This window comes from Cynocephalus volans, chromosome 8, assembly GCF_027409185.1.
Source record: "Cynocephalus volans isolate mCynVol1 chromosome 8, mCynVol1.pri, whole genome shotgun sequence".
NCBI classification, from domain to species: Eukaryota; Metazoa; Chordata; class Mammalia; order Dermoptera; family Cynocephalidae; genus Cynocephalus; species Cynocephalus volans.
This window is the reverse complement of record NC_084467.1, coordinates 5,980,942-5,999,802: the sequence shown is the minus strand read 5'-3', so window position 1 is coordinate 5,999,802 and position 18,861 is coordinate 5,980,942. Positions and strand designations below refer to the sequence as shown.

Below are 18,861 nucleotides of genomic sequence, written 5' to 3'. Positions count from 1 at the left end.
GTGCACTCACTGGCTGAGTGCCGGTCACGAAAAAGACAAAAAAAAAAAAAATAAAATAAATAAATAAATAAATAAATAAATAAATAGGTAATATATTCATATGGTTCAAAAACCAACAAGTGTTAAAAAGGTATTTACTAAAGTCTCTCCATCCTTGTCCACCATCTGCCTAGTTCTGTTTCATTAGAAACCATTCCTTTTATATATCTTTCTGGTTTCTTTATGCATATATAAACAAGCATGAATATAGATCCTTCTCTCCCTCCCTCGACACCGTTTTTACCCAAAAGACACATCTGCAGCATACTTTTTTCACTTAACAATATCCCTTCATCAACACATGGACAGTTGTCTCATACTTCTGTACACTGCACAGCATTCTGTTTTAAGTATAGCCCACAGTTTATTAAAGTAAGAATGTGCAGCTGGACTTTGGGTGCTGGGTCCCCCAACAGCCACCCCATCTCTCCTCTCCACTGCTGTGCAATGCCCAGGTGGCTTGGGTGGGTTTGGCCCCACTCCATGTCCGGAAGTGGGCTCTGACTGGTCTAAGTCAACACAGCAGACGGACTTCCGCTTCAGGCCAAGAGGGAGTAACAGATACCAGATTTACCTTACTGCCTGAGACAACCAAAAAAACTGACAAAATAGGTTTTAAGGCACAGAACATCAGGTAAAGAAGGAGAGTGACCCTGAGGACAGGAAAGAAATGAGGTGAGCCTGCCCGGCATTCTGCCTGGAGAGGTTCCAAGGTGTGGAGGTGGGGGGGACCCAGGTGAGCTGTCCCAGTTGCGGAAACAGAGCCAAGAGCCCAGGGAGACAGGGTGGCTAGAGTTTTCAGGGAAGAGTACTGGAAAGGAGAGAGCTACAGAGAATCCCCAGAGTACTCGGGAAGCACTCACCAGTGCATTCATGTGAGAAAACACCCACGTGAAGAGATCAGAGGCAACAATGGGAGAACAGTGGTGTCCCATCAGCCGGACTAGAAAATCTCATCACTCACGTGGCACTGGATGGAATATTCAGGAGGATCTTGGCTTGTTAGCAGAGACAAATTAGGCCCAGGCCACACACTGCTCTGGTCCTGCCTAACAAATTTTAAAAGCAAAGCCTGAAAGGATCAATATGCTTCCAGGGAACTTAACTGGGTCCCAGAATAAAGCTCAAGAATACTTACGGGAAGATAAAAATACTCTGCACTTATTCACAATATCTGGCACTCTATTAGAAACCACCAGGCATGAGAAGAAGCAGGAAAACACAACCCATAATAAGGAAAAAAGACACTGAGAAACTGAGTCTACAATTTATATGGAAGAAAGACCTAGAATATTCAAAGCCATCTTAAAAAAGAACAAAGCTGGAGGATTTACACTACCTGACTCAAGACTTACTACAAAGCACAGGAGTCAGGGCTGCTCCACACTGGCTCAGAGGGCTGACCAATTCTGTCCATCTTTTCAGAGAACCAACTTTCAGCTTATCTCTACTAATCTTATTAGCCTCATTTTAGTTGCATCCCACAAATTTTAGTATGCTGCACTTTCATCATCATTGATTTTGAAATATTTTCTAATTCCCTTTGTGATACCTTCTCTGAATCGTTTTGTTTAGAAATTCATTGTTTAATTTCTGAACATTTGGGTTTAAATATCTTATTACTGATTTCTAATTTGATTCACTCTAGCCAGAAAGCACAGTTTAAACACCATTAATCCTTTTAAATTTTAGACTTACATTACAGCCCCAACATATTTTATGTTTCAGTAAACATACTCTGCACTTGAAAAGAACATGCATTATGCAGTTATTGGGGGTCGTGTTCTCTCAATATCAATCCGGTCAAGGTAGCTGGTAGAATTGTTCAGATCATCTATTTCTTTACTAATTTTTTTTGCCTAGATATTTTTTCAATGGCAGAGAGAGGGGTATTAAATTTTCCAACTATGATTATGTAGTCTATTTCTGTCTTCAACTCTTTCCATTTTGCTTCACCTTTCGAAGCTCTGTCTTTAGCAAGTACACATTAATGACTGTTAGGTCTTCCCGATGTGTGGACTGTGTTACATAACAGAATGACTATGTCTCGAAGTCTGTTCTGTCTACATTAATAAAGGCACTTCAGACTTCTTCTGCTTATTGTTTGAATTGTGCATCTTCTTCCACCCGTTCACTCTCAATCCATTTGCGAATTTTTATTTAAATTGTACTTTGCAGGGGGCAGGTGGCTGGGTCTTGATTTTTTTTTATCTGTTCTGACAATTTTTGCCTTTTAATTGCAGTGTTTAGCCCATTTTATGTCATTATTGACATAGCTGCATTTAGAGCTATCATTTTATTATTTGTTTGGTTCCCTGTGTCATTTTTATTGCTGTATCCCTCTTTTCCTGCCCTTCTTTTGGATTACTTATTTTTAAAAATTTAATTTCAACTTATTGATTGGCTTTTTAGCTACTCTTTGAATCTTGCATTCCATCTTAAATAGACCCTGCTACAGGTTCAAAATATCTATAATGGCAATTATCCTTGGAGAACAAATGTCAGTATTTGATTCCCTCTTCTGCTTCTCATGTGCCCTGTGACTCTGGGCAACTTACTTCACCTATTTGTGCCTTAATTGTCCCATACATAAAATGAAGATAACAACTTGCATGGAGATGCATTTTTGATTATGGTCCTCAGACTCAACTCATGATGGAGTCAAGGTGTAAACTGCAAAGGACGTAGACATATAACATAGTTTAAGAACATTTGGGCTCTGATTCTTCTTTTCCTCCTTGGAATAAAGATGTGGCCTTGCAGATGTTGAGACTGGTTTAAGATCAGGAGAAACTATTATCAGTAAATATTTCCTTAAAAATGAAAGCATACAGATTTTAGTATAAATTTTTTAAAAATGGTGATGTAAGACCAGAGCATAAAAAGCACAGTGGCATAGTTAAAAAAAAAAAAGGAGCTTTCTATATTGGGTGACAGCCTCCCTACCTCGTATGGGCTGTGTCATAAACACCTGCATGCTCACATAGGAATCCAAAGTATTAAGAAAAGGTATACTAAAAATGTGTGTATGCTCCTGTCCTGAGGGGCTAGCCAATAAAACCCTAATAAAACTTATCAATAAAACTCTACCTGTGGCTAACTGGAAACGTAATCTAATCTCACAACAGCTGTGCCTCTGGTCTTTCCCCACCAATCCACAGCCCTCCTGTCAATAATACTACACAGTCCATTTCACAGGGTTGTTGGAAGGATTTAACGAGTTAACACCTACGAAGAACTAAGAACAAGTAAATACACAGTAACAGCTCAACGCAGGTTAGCTAATTTAAGACTAGCAAAGATAAATTAGAGATAATTAAAAAATCCAAAACACATTTGTCACCATTTCTTCATCCACCAAATCGTCACAAGCAATCAAAAAGTCAAAAGGATAGGAGGCAGGAAAAAGGAATAAAAGGAAGTTATCAGATTAGAATAATTTACCAAGTGATTATGTTGTTAGAGGAGAGTTTTGAAAGTATTCTACACATTGTTATCAGACCAATACAAAAACGTGAATGACTGTATGTGTGATCGATCTAGTTACAGATATAGTCAACGAGTGAAACAAACACCTTTCTTACAGGTCAGCAACATAGTGACCTAATCAATAATTGCATTAATAATGGCTAACACTAATTGAGAGCTTACGACTATCCACCCACCAGGTACTGTTCTAAGTGTTTTACATGCATCCACCAATTTCATTGACAGATAACATAACTAAGAGATACAGTCCAAAAGATGTAGCCAACATAAACATGATGACATTTCCAAAAATACTTTAACTGAATTAAGAAACTGAAAAAGTATTTATAATTTACAAGTTAAAACTAAGCGAACAGCATTAATGACTTTTGCTTTCTCCTCACAGTGTATCTAAAGTTGAGTACATTTCCAAAATAAAAAGTAAACGTGGCACCTGACTGGGGGTGGAACGTGAACGGTGGTGCTGCTGTAACTGCACTGGCTTCTGCTCGACCCTGAGCTCAGCACCCTGGTGGACAGGGTGCATGGAGCTCCTTTAGTGTCCATGGACCGTCCATTTGTCGGCACTTCTCATTTAGCCATGGCTGGGACCTGAGAAACAGCTGCCGATATAAGAGAAACTGACATTGAAAAAAAAAATTTCCAACAAGAAATTTATGTAGAAGACCCAAACAGTTTACAGAAGTTTATAACTGACAAAATTAAAGTCTACAGGCCATAAAGAGGTAATATGAAACTAGGATTTTGTGATTACAATGAAATAAATAAGAAAAGAAAGAGAAACAGAGAACGGATGGATTTGTGATTGTTCTCTTTATCAAACTAGGAAGGCATTCCTGTGTACCGTGCAATACTTGGACATCGTCTGCCTTGTGGTTTTGTTTGTTTTCTTCTGAGGATGAAGAAGTTGTATTTGTACGGGATACACACTTCCTTTTCAAGGCTGGAAGGTTGTAGCTCTTCAGGTACCTGCAACAACACAATCGGGCCACGTACTCTCAGCTGTCCCGACCTGTGCCATTTTCACTTCCTTGCTTTTCCTGTGCCACTTCTGTTTGGGATAGTTTGTACTTTTCTTTTTTGATGATGTCTTCCCTGACCATCCCAGCCTGGATCACTGAGTTGTAGCATCTCCTTTACTATGGTCTTGAGTTGATCTTCCAGTCTTACATCATTTAATTTTGACAAGTTTAGGACTTGTCTTCTCAATCACACCACAGCTCCTTCAAAGAAGGGATGCATCTTTAATTTCCTGTACACCCCATAATGTTGAGTATATTATGAACTGTATATAGTAGGCATTCCATAAAAATGTACAAATTTATAACGAAAAACCAAACCAGAACAGCTGTTAAGAATTCTATAAAGGCTCCACGGTGACAATGTATGCTTCTAGAAAAAAGTAACATGCTGTCAAAACTTGTCTCCCACCTGATAATACTATCAATACAGTTTATCTGTTGATAGGATGGGCTGTGCTGATCTTTCCTCAAATCCTCACAAGACTCAGTGTACGTGCTATTATTTTTCAATGTCTGGCAGGAAGAAAAGGCTTTCTGCTTATCTGAAAGAGAATGAAAGGATGTGCAATTAAAAATATTTAGCATGTAGTTAAGAATAAGTACTCATTCAGCAAAATCAAATCATGGTACTTTCTGATATATATGAGGGTACTTCAAAAAGTTCACAGAAAAATAGAATTAGAGAATAGTATGAACCTTTCCCATGACTTTTTGAAGACCCCGTGTACATTAATAGAGTATTATGCAGCTGTTAAGTATGAGCCCAGGTTTAAATGCACTGACATAAAAAACCCACAATACAGAATAACGTGAGTGAAATAAGGCACAGAGCAAGTCACACACAGAATGATTACACTGGTTTTTTAAAAAACGGGTGAAACAAATGTTTTAGGCAAAGATTATCAAGGAATGAATCTGTTAGGTGAAAGGCACAACTGATCAATCTGGCATCGAGAGCGGGGCGAGCAGGCCGCGCACTTCCGACGTGTCGTGAGGTACAGTGCACAGCGTCACGCGTGTGCAACCTGTGGCTGATGGACTTTCCTGGTAACCGACGGAGCTGTCCTCCATCGACACTGTCCAGTGCAGCGGCCACTGACCCGCAGGGAGCTCTTCAGCACTTGAAATGCTGCTACAGCAACCAAGGAACTAATTATTTTTAAAATTTTTCTTTTTTTCTTTATTTTTAAATAAAAATCACAAAGCAAATATAATAAAATATGAACACAATTTTGAGTGATACGAATAAGCCTGCTATCTTAATGTATTCATTTTTTCACATTTTTACAATTTTTCAAAATAAAGAAAGAGGGGGAATATGCTTGTGGCTAAAAAGAGCACTGACTGAATCCAGAGATAAGTGGAAGCAGAACATGTCATACCTAATTGTGCTAATGTTTTCCATTAATAATTTCTTTTTTCCCCTGAAGGAAGGAACTTCTTTTTGAGGAACTAAAGTTTTAACTGTGTTTATCTGTATTCATTTTGAATTTAAATTGTCAAATGTAAGTAGTGTTGGACAGCATGGGCACAGAGAGAAGAAAAACAGTCTCCAGGCCTGAGCACTGAAGAATCTAAACTTACTGTAGAGGAGAATGAATCAGTAAAGGAAACTGAGAAAGAACAGCCAGAAAGATAAGGGAAAATCCTGCAAAGGACAGTGGGTGTCATGGAAACCAAGAATGGAAACTATTTCAAGAAAGAAATTACGTGAGATACTGTTGAGAGGTTTTGTAAAAAGTGACAGCTGCTGCTGTTACTGATAAAGGTCATTTTTAGCTGGCTTGGAAGAGGCTTCTCTATTTTTAGAGGGTATTATGGAAAAATGACTATTAACTTTCACTCATTAACTTTTTTAAACTTTTAATTTTGAAATAATTTTAGACTTAAAGAATTGCAAAAATAGTACAGAGAGTTCCCATATACTCCTCCTCCAGCTTCCACTAATGTTAACACCTTATATGACCAAAGCAAAATGACCAAAACTAGGAGTTCAGCACTGGGACAGTGCTACTAATTGCAATACAGACTTCATTTGGGATTTCACCAGGTTACTACTAATATCATTTTTTTGTTGTCCAGGATGAAATTCAGGATCTCACACTGACTTAGTTGTCACATTTCCTCAGTTTTTTCTTGATGAGACATGAGGCTATGCATTTGGGGAGAGAACACCACGCAGGTGCAGTGCCTTCTTAGTGCATGGACCCAGGGGGATGCTATGCTGACTGATTTTATTACCTTGATCCTCGGTTAAGGTGGTGTCTGTCAGGCTTCTCCTCTGTAAAGTTATGATTTTACATTGTAATAAATAATGTAAACACTACATGTTTTGGAGGAATACTTTGAGACTATGCAAATATCTTATTCCTCTTAAATTTTCACTATTGATTGCATAACAAGGTAAATGTACACAAAGCCACTGAACTGTGCACTTAAAAATAGTCAAAATGGTAACTTTTATGTTATATATATTTTACCATTTTTAATTTAAAAAACATTTTTAATTCGAAAAAAAAAGTTCATTTACTAATGTTAGCATTCATTGAAGAAGTCCCTGCAGCAATTATTACTGTGGAATTCTAACAGCAATTTTCTGTTTCCTCATTTCTTCTACATTTATTAATCAAACTTATATAAAGAAAGTTTTCCTTCTAACCCTTCCCCTTTTATTTATTAATTCAATCATTTATCAGTATGGACTCACAGATATTTATTCTAATTCTTGGGTTATAATCCAATACTATCATTATTTATTTTGTTGCTCAAATTGTTCCAGTTTCGGCCACTGGGAGTTCTTTCAAGTTGTTTCCTGTGGCCTTCTGACATGCCAACTTCCCCCCTTTTTTTCTTGAGCACTTCCTTTTACTTTCTGGCCCTGGTTCCTTTTTATTGGAAAAATGTACTTAGAAACCACGATCTGGGTGCTAAGTGTGCTCATTGGTACTAAATTGTCCCTGCTTGGAGGTCCTCTCAAAGGAAAGAACTCGTAAGTTTATGTCTGTATACTAACCCTTGTCCGTCCGTCTGTCCAATAAAAAGGCCATGAGCTCATACCGATACCTTAACTCTAATCCAGCACCATAGAGTTCACGCTAGCATTCCCCCTTTAGTTGTTTGTAACTTCTATCTTGATAGTGAGGAATCTGGTCATCATTATCTATAATGTATTAAACCAATTAGTTCAGCCACAGTATATGTATAAAGTAGTTTCAGAATTGCTAATTCACACTCCAGTGAGAAACAAATATACCAATCGAGAACAGTGTTTGTGCACATTAATATTTTGTATTCATCCCTAGGGTATCCAGTTAAGACGTGGTTTTCCAAAGCTACTTGGCTCCTTTCTTTCCCACTGCCTTTAGTATGTTTACACCATGCACTTGTAATACAGTTGCATTTGTCACAACCTAAAAATCATCTCGGGTTCTCTCTACATTCTGGGAAAGGATGGAAGTGTACAGATGAATGGGTTTTGGCAAATGCATAGAAAGCTGTATATCTACCACCATGGTAACCAACAGAACCTTTCTATCACTTAAAAATTTCCCTCCAGCTGACCCTCTGTAGTCAGCTCCTCTCCTACACAATCTTAGTATATATACTGATCTGTTTTCCAGATCCAGAGCATTCCAGAAGGAATGGTTTTCTAGAATGGAATTGCACAATATGTAACCTTTTGGTTCTGCCTTCTTTCACTTAGCAAAATGCATTTAAGATTCGTCTACACTGCTGCACAAACCAAGCTCTTTCCTATTCACTGCTGAGTAGTATTCTGCTGTACCGATATACCAGTTTATCCATTCACCTGCGGAACGGCATCTGGCTAGTTTCCAGTGTTTGGCAAGTAAAAGTGCAATAAGTATTCACATACAGGTTTTGTGTGAACTTACGTTTTTATTTCACTTGAGTAAATAGCTAAGAATGAAATCATACGGTAAGACTATGTTCGACTTTATAGGTGAGTGTCAAACTTTTCCAAAGTGGTTATACAATTCTGCATTACCTCCAGCAGTACATGAGTGTTCTGGTTACTCTGTATCCTTAGCAACACCTGGTACTGTCAGGTTTTTTCTCTTTTAATTTTAGCTATTCTAATTGGTGTGTAGCGGTATCTCACGTGGTTATCATTTATTTTTGCCTAACGACTAATGAGGTTGAGCATCTCTCTATATATCTTCTCTGGAAAGTGTTCAGACCTCTTAACCATTCTTTAATTGGGTTGTTTGTCGTATTGTTGGGTTTTCTTTATATATTCTAAATATAATTTCTCTATATATAATATGAAAATATTGTCTTCATTATCTTATCAATGTCCTCGAAAATAAGTTTTTAATTTTGATAAAGCCCAATCTGTCTTTCCTTCTTTCTTCTGTTCAGTATAGCTAAAGATTAATTTTATTCTTATTAGCTTTTGATGTAATTTTGTCTATTTTCTGTTTTCAATTTCATTGATAGCTGGTCTTTACTATTTCCTTCCTTCTGCTTACTTTGGATTTCACTTGTTCTTTCTCTCGTTTTTTAAGGAGGAAGCTTAGATTACCGAGTTGAGACCATTCTTTTTGCCATATAAACACTTAATGCTGTAGATTTCCCTTTAATTATGGTTTCAGGGCTATCCTACATATTTTATGTTGTCTTTTCACTTCATTCAGTTCAAAATGTTTTTATTTCCTTTGAGACTTCCTCTTTGACCTGTGGGTTATTTAGAAGTATATTTGATTTCCAAACATTGAGAATTTCCTAGATACCTTTGTAACTGATTTCTAGTTTAATCCATTTTGGTCAGAGAATATAATCTATATGATCTCTATTATTTAAAAATTATTAAGGTTTATACTACAGCCCAGAATATGGTCTGTTTTGATGAAAGTTCCATTCGCCCTTGAGAAAAATATGTTATTGTGTTATTGTTGGGTGGCGTGTTCTATAAATGTCAACTGGGCCAACCTTGTTGATAGTGTTGTTTGGGCCTTCAATATCTTCATCAATTGTCTATTTCTCCTTGCAGTTTATCTGTTCTTGCTTCATGTACTTTGAGTTCTGACATTCTAAACATGTAGGACTGTTCCAAGTTCCTAGAGAATCAACCCCTTTGTCATTACTTAGGCAATCTCTCTGTAACCCTGGTAATATTCCTTGTTCTGAAGTCCACTTTGTGTGATATTAATATAACTTTTTATCTTTCTTCTGGTTCATGTTAGTATGGTATATCCTTTCTAACTCTTTGCTTTTAGCCTATGTTTTTATTTTCAAAATGGGGTCTTGTAAATAGCATGCAGCTGCACCTTTTCATCCAATTTGACAGTTTCTGCCTTTTACCTGTATATGAGATGATTCACATTTAACGTGATTATTGACATTATTGGATTAAAATATACCCTCTTGCTACTTGTTTTCTATTTGCTCCATTTGGTTTTTGTTGGTTTTTTTCTTCCTTTTTGCCTAATTTTGGGTTGTCTTAAATTCCATTTTATCACCACTACTGACATATTATTTACACTTTAAAAGTCTTTTCTAATTGTCATCCTACAGTTTCCAATATGTATTCTTACGTACTCAGTGTCTACTTCCAAACAATATCATACTCTTTCAAATACAGCATAAGGACCTCACAATAGTATATCCCCAGTATCTCCCTACTAACCTTAACAGTAATATTGTCAGATATTTTACTTTTATATATGCTATAAATGCAGAATACTATTTTTGCTTTAATCAGTTTTCTTTTAGGGCAATTAAAAACAATTAAAAAATAAAATGTATTTTACGTTCATTTATTCCATTTTCCAGTGCTTTTTACTTCTTTGTGTAGATCCAAGTTTTTTTTTTGTCTGATGTCACATTCCTTCTACCTTAAGAAATTCCTTTAGCGTTTCTTATAGAATAAGGCTGATGGCAATAAATTCCCACGATTGTTGTTTAAGAAAACCTTCATATCATCTTCATTTCTGAAAGATATCTTTGCGAGGTACAGGATTCTGTGTTTTTTCTTTGAAGACATTACTCCATTGTCTTGTTAGTGTGGATGGTTTCTGAAGAAATGTCTGTTGTAATCCTTCTTTGTTTTTCTTTTTGTTTTGTAATCTTTCTTCCTCTGGTTGCCGTCAAGACTTTCTCTTTGGTTTTATTATCGGCAGTTTAACTATGACATGCCTAAGTGCTTTTCTTGCTGTATTTACCTAACTTCTTGTTCCTTGGACCTATGGCCATTATTTCTTCAAATATTTCTTCTGGAATTTCAATTACACATATATTAGATAGTTTGACCTTGTGCCCAAATTGTTAGAACATTCTATTCTGTTTGTTTCACTCTTCTTTCTCTGTTTCAGTTTGAGTAATTTCTGAAGTAATGTATCTTCAAATTCACTGATTCTTTCCTTGGTTGTGTTGACTGCCCATTATTCTGGCATTTCTGGCATTTCCATGTGATCCTTTCTTTTACATTCCACATCTACGCTGCAGTTACCCTCCTGGTCTTGCATGCTGCCCACTTTGTCCATTAGCCTTTAATGTACTACTCACAATTATTTCAAGTTCTCTGTCAGGTGGATACCACTTCTGCATCATAGCTGAGTCTTGTTCTGATGATTGCTTTGTCTCTTGGTAGTTTTTTTTTTTTTTCTTTTCTTTTCTTTTTGCCTTTCCATAGGCTACATAAGATCTGTTGAAAATGAAATAACTTATATAGGACAGTAGAGCGCCTGGGCATGCCTTTCTTTCTGTTGGGTCTGTACCTGAACTCATCTAATGAAGTTTTAGGCCAGCTTTGAGGTTTGTTGTTGCTATGGCTTTACAGAATGTGAAACACCTTTCAAATTCCTCCTGTTATCCTCTGCATAGGCAGCAGCTGGTCTGCGAGTTTTTCTCAGTGTGTGCTCCACTTTCAGCTTCTGGTCCCTCCTTTGCATTGTGCCTCAGAGAGGGTCTGTCTCTCCCACGTTACCCGATTCTGTTAGCTGCTGCGCTGTGATCCAGTGCTTGCATCTCCCCCCACATCACCTGCAAGCGTGTCTCTCTTTAGATTTTAGGCCTGTTGGCTGCCCTGTAACCTCAGCACTCTGATGGGGTCAAGGTCATGAACTTGCTGTTTTTCTGGCTTTTTTGTGAGTCTGCAGTGAGGTTCTGACTGGCTCTCTACACCCCCAACTCTCACTCTGAATCGGTTCAGCTCCGGGGTCATCTTCTCTCACTCAGGCATTCCATCACCCTACACACGCAGCACTCAAGTTCCCTTGATTTCCCCAATTACGTCTCTTGCAGTTGGCATTTGTATGAATGGCGGATGAACGGGCTTTACATATCTCTGTTGCTGCTTACCCTCCCATATTAGCTTTTGAAATCTCCCTTCTTTTTCCATTTTAAAGCATTACCTGCCCTTGTAAGAGAGGTAAAAATATAAACTTAAAACCTCAAGTTCTTGTTGGCTCTAGCACCCTGTATATAAAACATGTATACAATGATCCTCTAGCATTTTCCTTTTCATTGCTGTATATCTCTACTCAATTTCTAACATTATAATTATAATATTTATAGGCTCCCAAAAATAGTACCGATGGTATTACCAGGTCAGTGGTGGATGGTAAGAAACTGAACAATTCAGGAGGTAAGAAAGGAAGCTACTCTGACATGAAATACAGAGGCCAGGCTGTAAAATTGTGATACTAGTATGAGATCCCAGGCCAAAGCAGCAGTGAATAGGACTGACTTGACCAGAGGATGAAGAAAACATTAAACAATTTCAGCTTTAAGACATTCCAAAAGAATTTTCTCTGCCAGGTCATGGAATAATGATACACAGTAAGAATGATACGATACTTGGGGGAGTGGGGGTGGTAGGGAAGTAGTGGATTAGCAGGTACAAAGTTTTGCTAAGTGAATCAATGTGCGGAATATGCATGTATTGAAACAATATACTGTACCCCACAAATATTTACAATAAATGTTAAAATAAAAAGAAAAAAATTATTTTGGATAGAGGAAATCTGGTGGTTTACACACACACACACACACACACACACACACACACACACACACACACACACACACACACACACACACACACACACACACACACACACACACACACACACACACACACACACACACACACACACCTGTAATTCCTATCTTGTGCCCTTACAGGTAATAACAGAAGAAACAAATACAATGCTGAACTTCCTATTTAGGTAAAAAGAGGAAACTAAAGGACAGAACTTGCTATATCCGGAGGAAGTCTTATGGGCTCTGCTTTGGTTTGAATGTATGTCTCCCTCCAAAATTCATATGTTGGAGTTTAAACCCAATGTGATAGTACTAAGATGTAGGGCCTTTAGAAAGTGATTAAGACATGAGGGCAGAGCCCTCACAAAGGGGATTATTAACGACCTTACAAAAGAGGAGGCTGGAGGGAACTAGCTGTTTCCCTTCTACCACGTGAGGACATAGTGTCGCATTCACTCCCTTTGCAGGATGCAGCATTCAAAGTATCACTGTGGAAACAGAGACTGAGCCCTTGGCAAGACACCAAAACTGTCAACAATGTGAACTTGGACTTCCCGGCCTCCAAAACTGTAAGAAATAAATCGCTGCTGCTTATCAATCACCCAGTCTCAGGTATTTTGTTATAGCAGTAAAAACTGATTAAGATAAGCTTCTAGCGATATCACCTACGGGAACAGCAGTTTGATTTTTCATGGTGTAAATAACATTAAGTCCTGAAAAATATAGCTATTATTATTGTTGTTATTATTATGAACCTTAGAAAAGACATTTCAGCTCTACTGCATAAAATGCCTCCATGTGACAATGATAGAGACCATCAGTAACGTTTAGGTGACCAAAATCCATCATGACTTCCAAAATTATATTAATATTCAGGGAGAAAAATGAAGAGAAAGTTTGCTAAATTAAAAAAAGTCAATCTAATTTGATCTCTATATTATAGAACCTTCCTCTGCTATATAACGCAACTAGGTTAACTTCTGAAAATAATGCCAACTAATACAGCAGATCCAGGTCTTTTAGAGGGCTCCTTACCTCACATTTGAGAAAAGTAAATGTATATCAAGAAAAAGGCCAAACTTTTTCATTCAATTTTGGTCATAAATATTCTCCATGTTTGAAATGACACAGAGGGATTATTATTTTAATGTACTTGATCATCTGAAATGCATTCTAAAATCAATGCTTTTGGGTTTACAGATAGTTCATATAGAAAGAATATTTGTAGATCTGCTGGTCTTATCAGAAAAGTTAATTCTTCAGTAGAAGTGTACTGGAACTACATTCTAACACCATTTAGCTTTCAGAATATTATTTGTGGCTGCCATTATTATTATTACTAATATTACTATTGTTATCTGGGCAAATAAAAACACCTGAAAAGCAGCGGTGCAGGGTCACAGTGGTATGCTTGCGGCCCCCACGCGTTCTATCTTTGCAGAAGAGGGTGCCATGGCGGGGAGCCTGAGCAGCCCTGCTGACTCACCACCACCCAGTGGTTCTGTATGTGTCCCTGTCCCTGGTTTGACAGATGGTTTGGTCAGTGACTCGATGTACAGCTGCTGACCCAGATTCTTGATTTTGTTTACATTGGCGTAGACCTGCTGCAAGGTCATCTGAGGGAAGAAAAATGATAAAATATGTTTCAAAAATTATCAAAATGTGTATTAAAAAATAAACAAAATACATTTAACTCTGGTTCTCTGAAGACATAACGACTAAAAGTACAGTGATCACTTTAATTCAGTTTCCTACTGTGCCCTGGTACACAGGTATCAATGAAATGTTAAATAAAAAGCATGCAATTAATCCAAAGATCACATTCCAAAGGTGATATTTTATTTTTACAGACATCTTTCCAAACTGAAATAGATTACAATATCTATTTCAAGATGGGGTCTTCAAGAACATACACTAAGACGTCACCACTAGTAGAATTACTACCGACACATTGCAGAGACCACGACACCTGGACAATAACATGCAGTCTGCCCACTGACCGGCTCCTTTTGGGTTTCTTCCATGCAGTGCCTGCTGGACTTGCTGGATGATGTGAGGCTGACTTGGTGCTCATGTGAACCACTACTTTCCAGGCTCCCATAGCCACTGGACGCACTCAGATGAATTGGCTGGAAGAAAAAAGAGGACCAATTTAGAGTTACTGGTTATCTAAATGGTAGGATTAATTATTCAGAGCTTATCTAAAATAATCAGAAAATTAAAAGTAAAATGTCTGAAGTCCTAAATTAGGTGTAGGCAGGTTGATGCTTTTAATCCTGATGCTGACATGAAGGACATTCCTCTGTCATTTCAGCAATTCTCAAGGGCAAGGTCTTGTTTTCTAGTCTAGGTTGGTATTTCTGGAACAAGTTTTTTAAAAGCCATCGTATAATTAATTTTTAAAACCATGAAGATAAACTCTAGTTCTTTATGTTGAGTTTAGAATAGAAAGAACAAATTAAATATATGCCATACTTTTCTCCAAGAACTTCACAGATACTTCATGACCCCTGGAGGTTTTATGAAAGACATTTTTAAAACCACTAAGCTAACAGGTCTCTCATGTGACAGCATCGGTTTTATGTACTGCAAACTATTGAATCTCTAGTAGAAACCATCTTTAGTATTTCTTTTCAGCATGTAACTTTTCCTACTTTTAGTTTATAATAACTGGAAATACTGAGACCTACCATCCCTCTCTTCCTACCTTTAAAACTGGAATCATTTAAAAAAAAAAAAAATCACTGAAGCCAAAACACAGAGGTTGAGCACATGGGTGGCGTTCAGAACATAAGACCTCTCTCATGTGGAAATAACTTCTCCACCATACTGCTTACCCTGCCTCAGTTTGCTGCCTTAGAATGGGTTCTTACAAAAATGTCCTACACATTAAAAAAATTAAATAAGAATTTAAAAATTATTAAAATTTAATTTAAAAGCAAAGAGAGAAAGACAAAAATTTCTAGTTTCCTCACAGTTTATTTCCTTACAGTTTATTTTTGTGAAGTGACTTTACTAAGGCTGAGTGTTAAAACACGACGGTCAGAATTCTGTGTTTTTAAAAATCTCTCACTTTACTTGCAAGAGAAGTCTGTGAATTTGCTCTTGTAATTCTGTTATGTCTTGGTCATTACTGTTCATCTTTTTAATCCTGGTAGCAAAAATATTCTCTTTTAGTGGACTCCTACAAATGCCAAAGTGAAAGACTGAGTCAAGCAACTTAAAATTGATTTACAATGAAGTCTAAAGTGCTTGTTAATAGACTATGCCAAGAGTAAATCTGTGCTCTAACAAACAACTGTGTTGTTCCAAATACAGAAAACATGAAGCTAAAATTCTATTCGTGGAGGCATAGAAAAAACTGAAACATTAACAAGCTTCTTAAGTTTCTCTATAGCACTAATTTTTCAATCATTGTTTCAGCACTGTATATGGATAAATCTAAAATCAGTGACAACCTCCTTAGCTACTAAAATATCTTCAACAACAACTGGTGGCAGAATTTGACATTACCAGAGTAACCTACTACAGGAATTCAAAGACCCTAAGTTTGCCGAGCAACATTTAATGTTTGATGAAACTCATCACTTAAGCTTTCTAATAAAGACAGCTCTGCAACCCGCCCTAGTGGTGGGATGTGGCTGTGACGGCACCTTCCGTCTTGTTGACACTCAAATTCTAGAGCACTTTAATCTACTACCTGAACACAGTGCATGGCAGACATGGTAACCAAGGGATACCAAAAAGAGAAGGAACTTTTATTTAGGACCTTCTATGTGGCAGGTACTGTACTAGTTTTTATAATACACAAGAAGAATAACATTTTCCAAACCCTTACAATGTGCCAGACACTATTCCAAGTGCTTTACAAGTATTGCCTCCTTCCTTCTCTTGAATTAAACGCTTTCTCCGGGCCGCCTAGCTGGGGAGGGGTGAACGACGGGGCAGATTCTGGGCACCAGAGCCCACGCGTCCTGCCACCACGCTGTATTGCCTGCCTCTTGGTACCTCAGTAAAGCAAGTCCTCTTCGTGAGGTATATTGAGTCACGTACATCATCTCACCGAGTCCTCACAAGAACCCTATGAAGTAGGAATTGTCCCTGATATATAAAGTCAGAGGATCAGAGAGTCTAAGGAACTTGCCCAAGTTCATTTAACCAAGCAGCAGCAGGGTCAGGACTACACATGTCCAACTCCAAAGCCACTGTCTTCCTTTTCCCATTATGCCAGCCTGCTGCTTCTACAATTCACATATGCAGCTCTTACCTAAAAACTGAAATGTGTTCCCAAAGGCAGAAATTATTATTGAAAAACCACAGGATGTCAGCCATGTCACAAAAGCAGTCAGGAAGAACTCATTGGGAAACTCTTCGCTCACCACGCATGTCTCCCGTTACAGGGCGACAGCTGCACTGTTCATCTTCTCCCCCTCAGCACCTACTGTGGCAGGTGCCAGTCAGTACCTGTCAGCGCGGCATCAGGCACGTCGCATGTAAGTGACGAGCTGTACTTGAGACTCCACCTTGTTTCACAACTGGGCACACGACACATTTTACACGATTCATCGGCTGTCTGTCCCTCTCTGTTTCCACTACTATGTAAGCTCCATAGGGTCAGATTTCCTGTCTATTTTGTTCACTCCTGTATCTCTAGTACCTAGAACAGGGCTCAGTCCATCGCTAAATATGAGTTAAAAGAATGAATACATAAATGACCAGTCTGGGAATAAAAGTATATCTGATTCACAACAGAAATACATCTTGTAAGGGCCGGCCCGTGGCTCACTCTGGAGAGTGTGGTGCTGATAACACCAAGGCCACGGGATCAGATCCTATATAGGGATGGCCGGTTTGCTCACTTGGGAGAGCGTGGTGCTGACAACACCAAGTCAAGGGTTAAGATCCCCTTACCGGTCATCTTTTATTTAAAAAAAAAAAAAAGAAAAGAAATACATCTTGTACACTATAAGCTTGACAATCTTTCAGAGGTATTTAGATTTTGTTTTTTGAGTAAAATTCTGAAATGGAAACAGAACAGATTCTTTAACACTATGAGATTTAGATATCCCTAGTTGTGAAAACTTCTACGAAACTAAATTGTAGTTTTATTCAGTAATTTTATAACCCAAAACTGATTACTCTGCAGGTGGCAGAGAGACAGCCTCCATCAAACAGTGGCAAAAATGCCATGAAGTATTAGGTCGTGAGTGCATAAAGGAACTAGGAGTAAGAAAGAAAACCTGCCTTTAGTCTCCACTTTCGACTTCCTGTCTAAGCGATCCTGGGAAAGTCACCCTATGTCACCGAGTATGGATTTTATCTGTACAGCGAGAGGTACAGCACCTAACCCCCCTGCCCACAAAGCAGCCGGGAAGGACCCAGTGATATGGTTTGGGTCACTTGCTAATCTCTCACAGCCCCCGTCCCATTTCAACTGTCACCCTTTCCAAGTCTCTAGTTACACACTATGGTGCCAGTTTTATTCACTGTCTCTCCCACTGCCGTGTGGGCTCCGCGATGGTAAAGAGAAGGTTTGTTTACCATCTCATTCTCAGGATCTCGCACCAGTACTTACTGAGGGATACAGGAATTACAAATAATTAATAATAAATATTATTATTTTATGACAGAGATTAATACCTACTACACCTTAAGTTATTTTCCTCATAGAATCTCAGCCCTTGAGATATAAATATTAACATAGTTTTTAAAAATACTGAAAATTCTGAGTACTCATTACATATCAGGTCATTTCATATATATTTAATCAAAGAACTGAAGAGACAGCTTGGGAAACCTAGGGCGTGTCTGTAGCCTGGGGGAGGGGATCGGACCAATCTGCGACCCACCTTTCCCCCCAGGGATGTCTCATGAAAGGAATCTGACTTGCTCCAGGGGTTCACATTCACACCAAGCAACTGTCTGATTTTATTTTCACTTCCCAATAGGCTTCATACTGGGGGAAAAATAAATCCTTTCTGACCAAAACAACCAGTACTTACTTGGCAGTCATATTTCTTATTTTAATTACTAAATCAGTTTTCTAGCACAAATTGGTCTCAGGAGTTAGGGCAGCGAGGAGCCTATTTCCTCTGTTAAGGTTCTGGGCCGGCTTGCGGAGGGGCCAAAACCTTGGAGTACAAAGAGGTAAGAGCAACCTTGAGACCTTTGTCACCACAGACATGCATCATCTCTACTATAATATTAACATGGGATAAAATAAGTCTTATTGGTAGATCTACTCTTCTCAGTTTTACGCTTATGTGTACAGAAGTGTGAAACAAAATACAAAAAAAATTTCTCAATC

At 38.1% G+C, this 18,861-nt stretch overlaps 1 protein-coding gene across 1 annotated transcript in view; it reads right to left on the bottom strand.

The window, feature by feature from the left end:
* PER3 (period circadian regulator 3) overlaps positions 1–18,861 on the bottom strand; it is a 50,066-nt gene that overhangs the window by 10,173 nt on the left and 21,032 nt on the right. Inside the window, 6 exon segments of the mRNA XM_063105693.1 lie at positions 3,960–4,097; positions 4,352–4,497; positions 4,960–5,092; positions 14,041–14,170; positions 14,555–14,683; positions 15,633–15,738. Coding sequence (XP_062961763.1) covers positions 3,960–4,097; positions 4,352–4,497; positions 4,960–5,092; positions 14,041–14,170; positions 14,555–14,683; positions 15,633–15,738 — 782 coding nt within the window.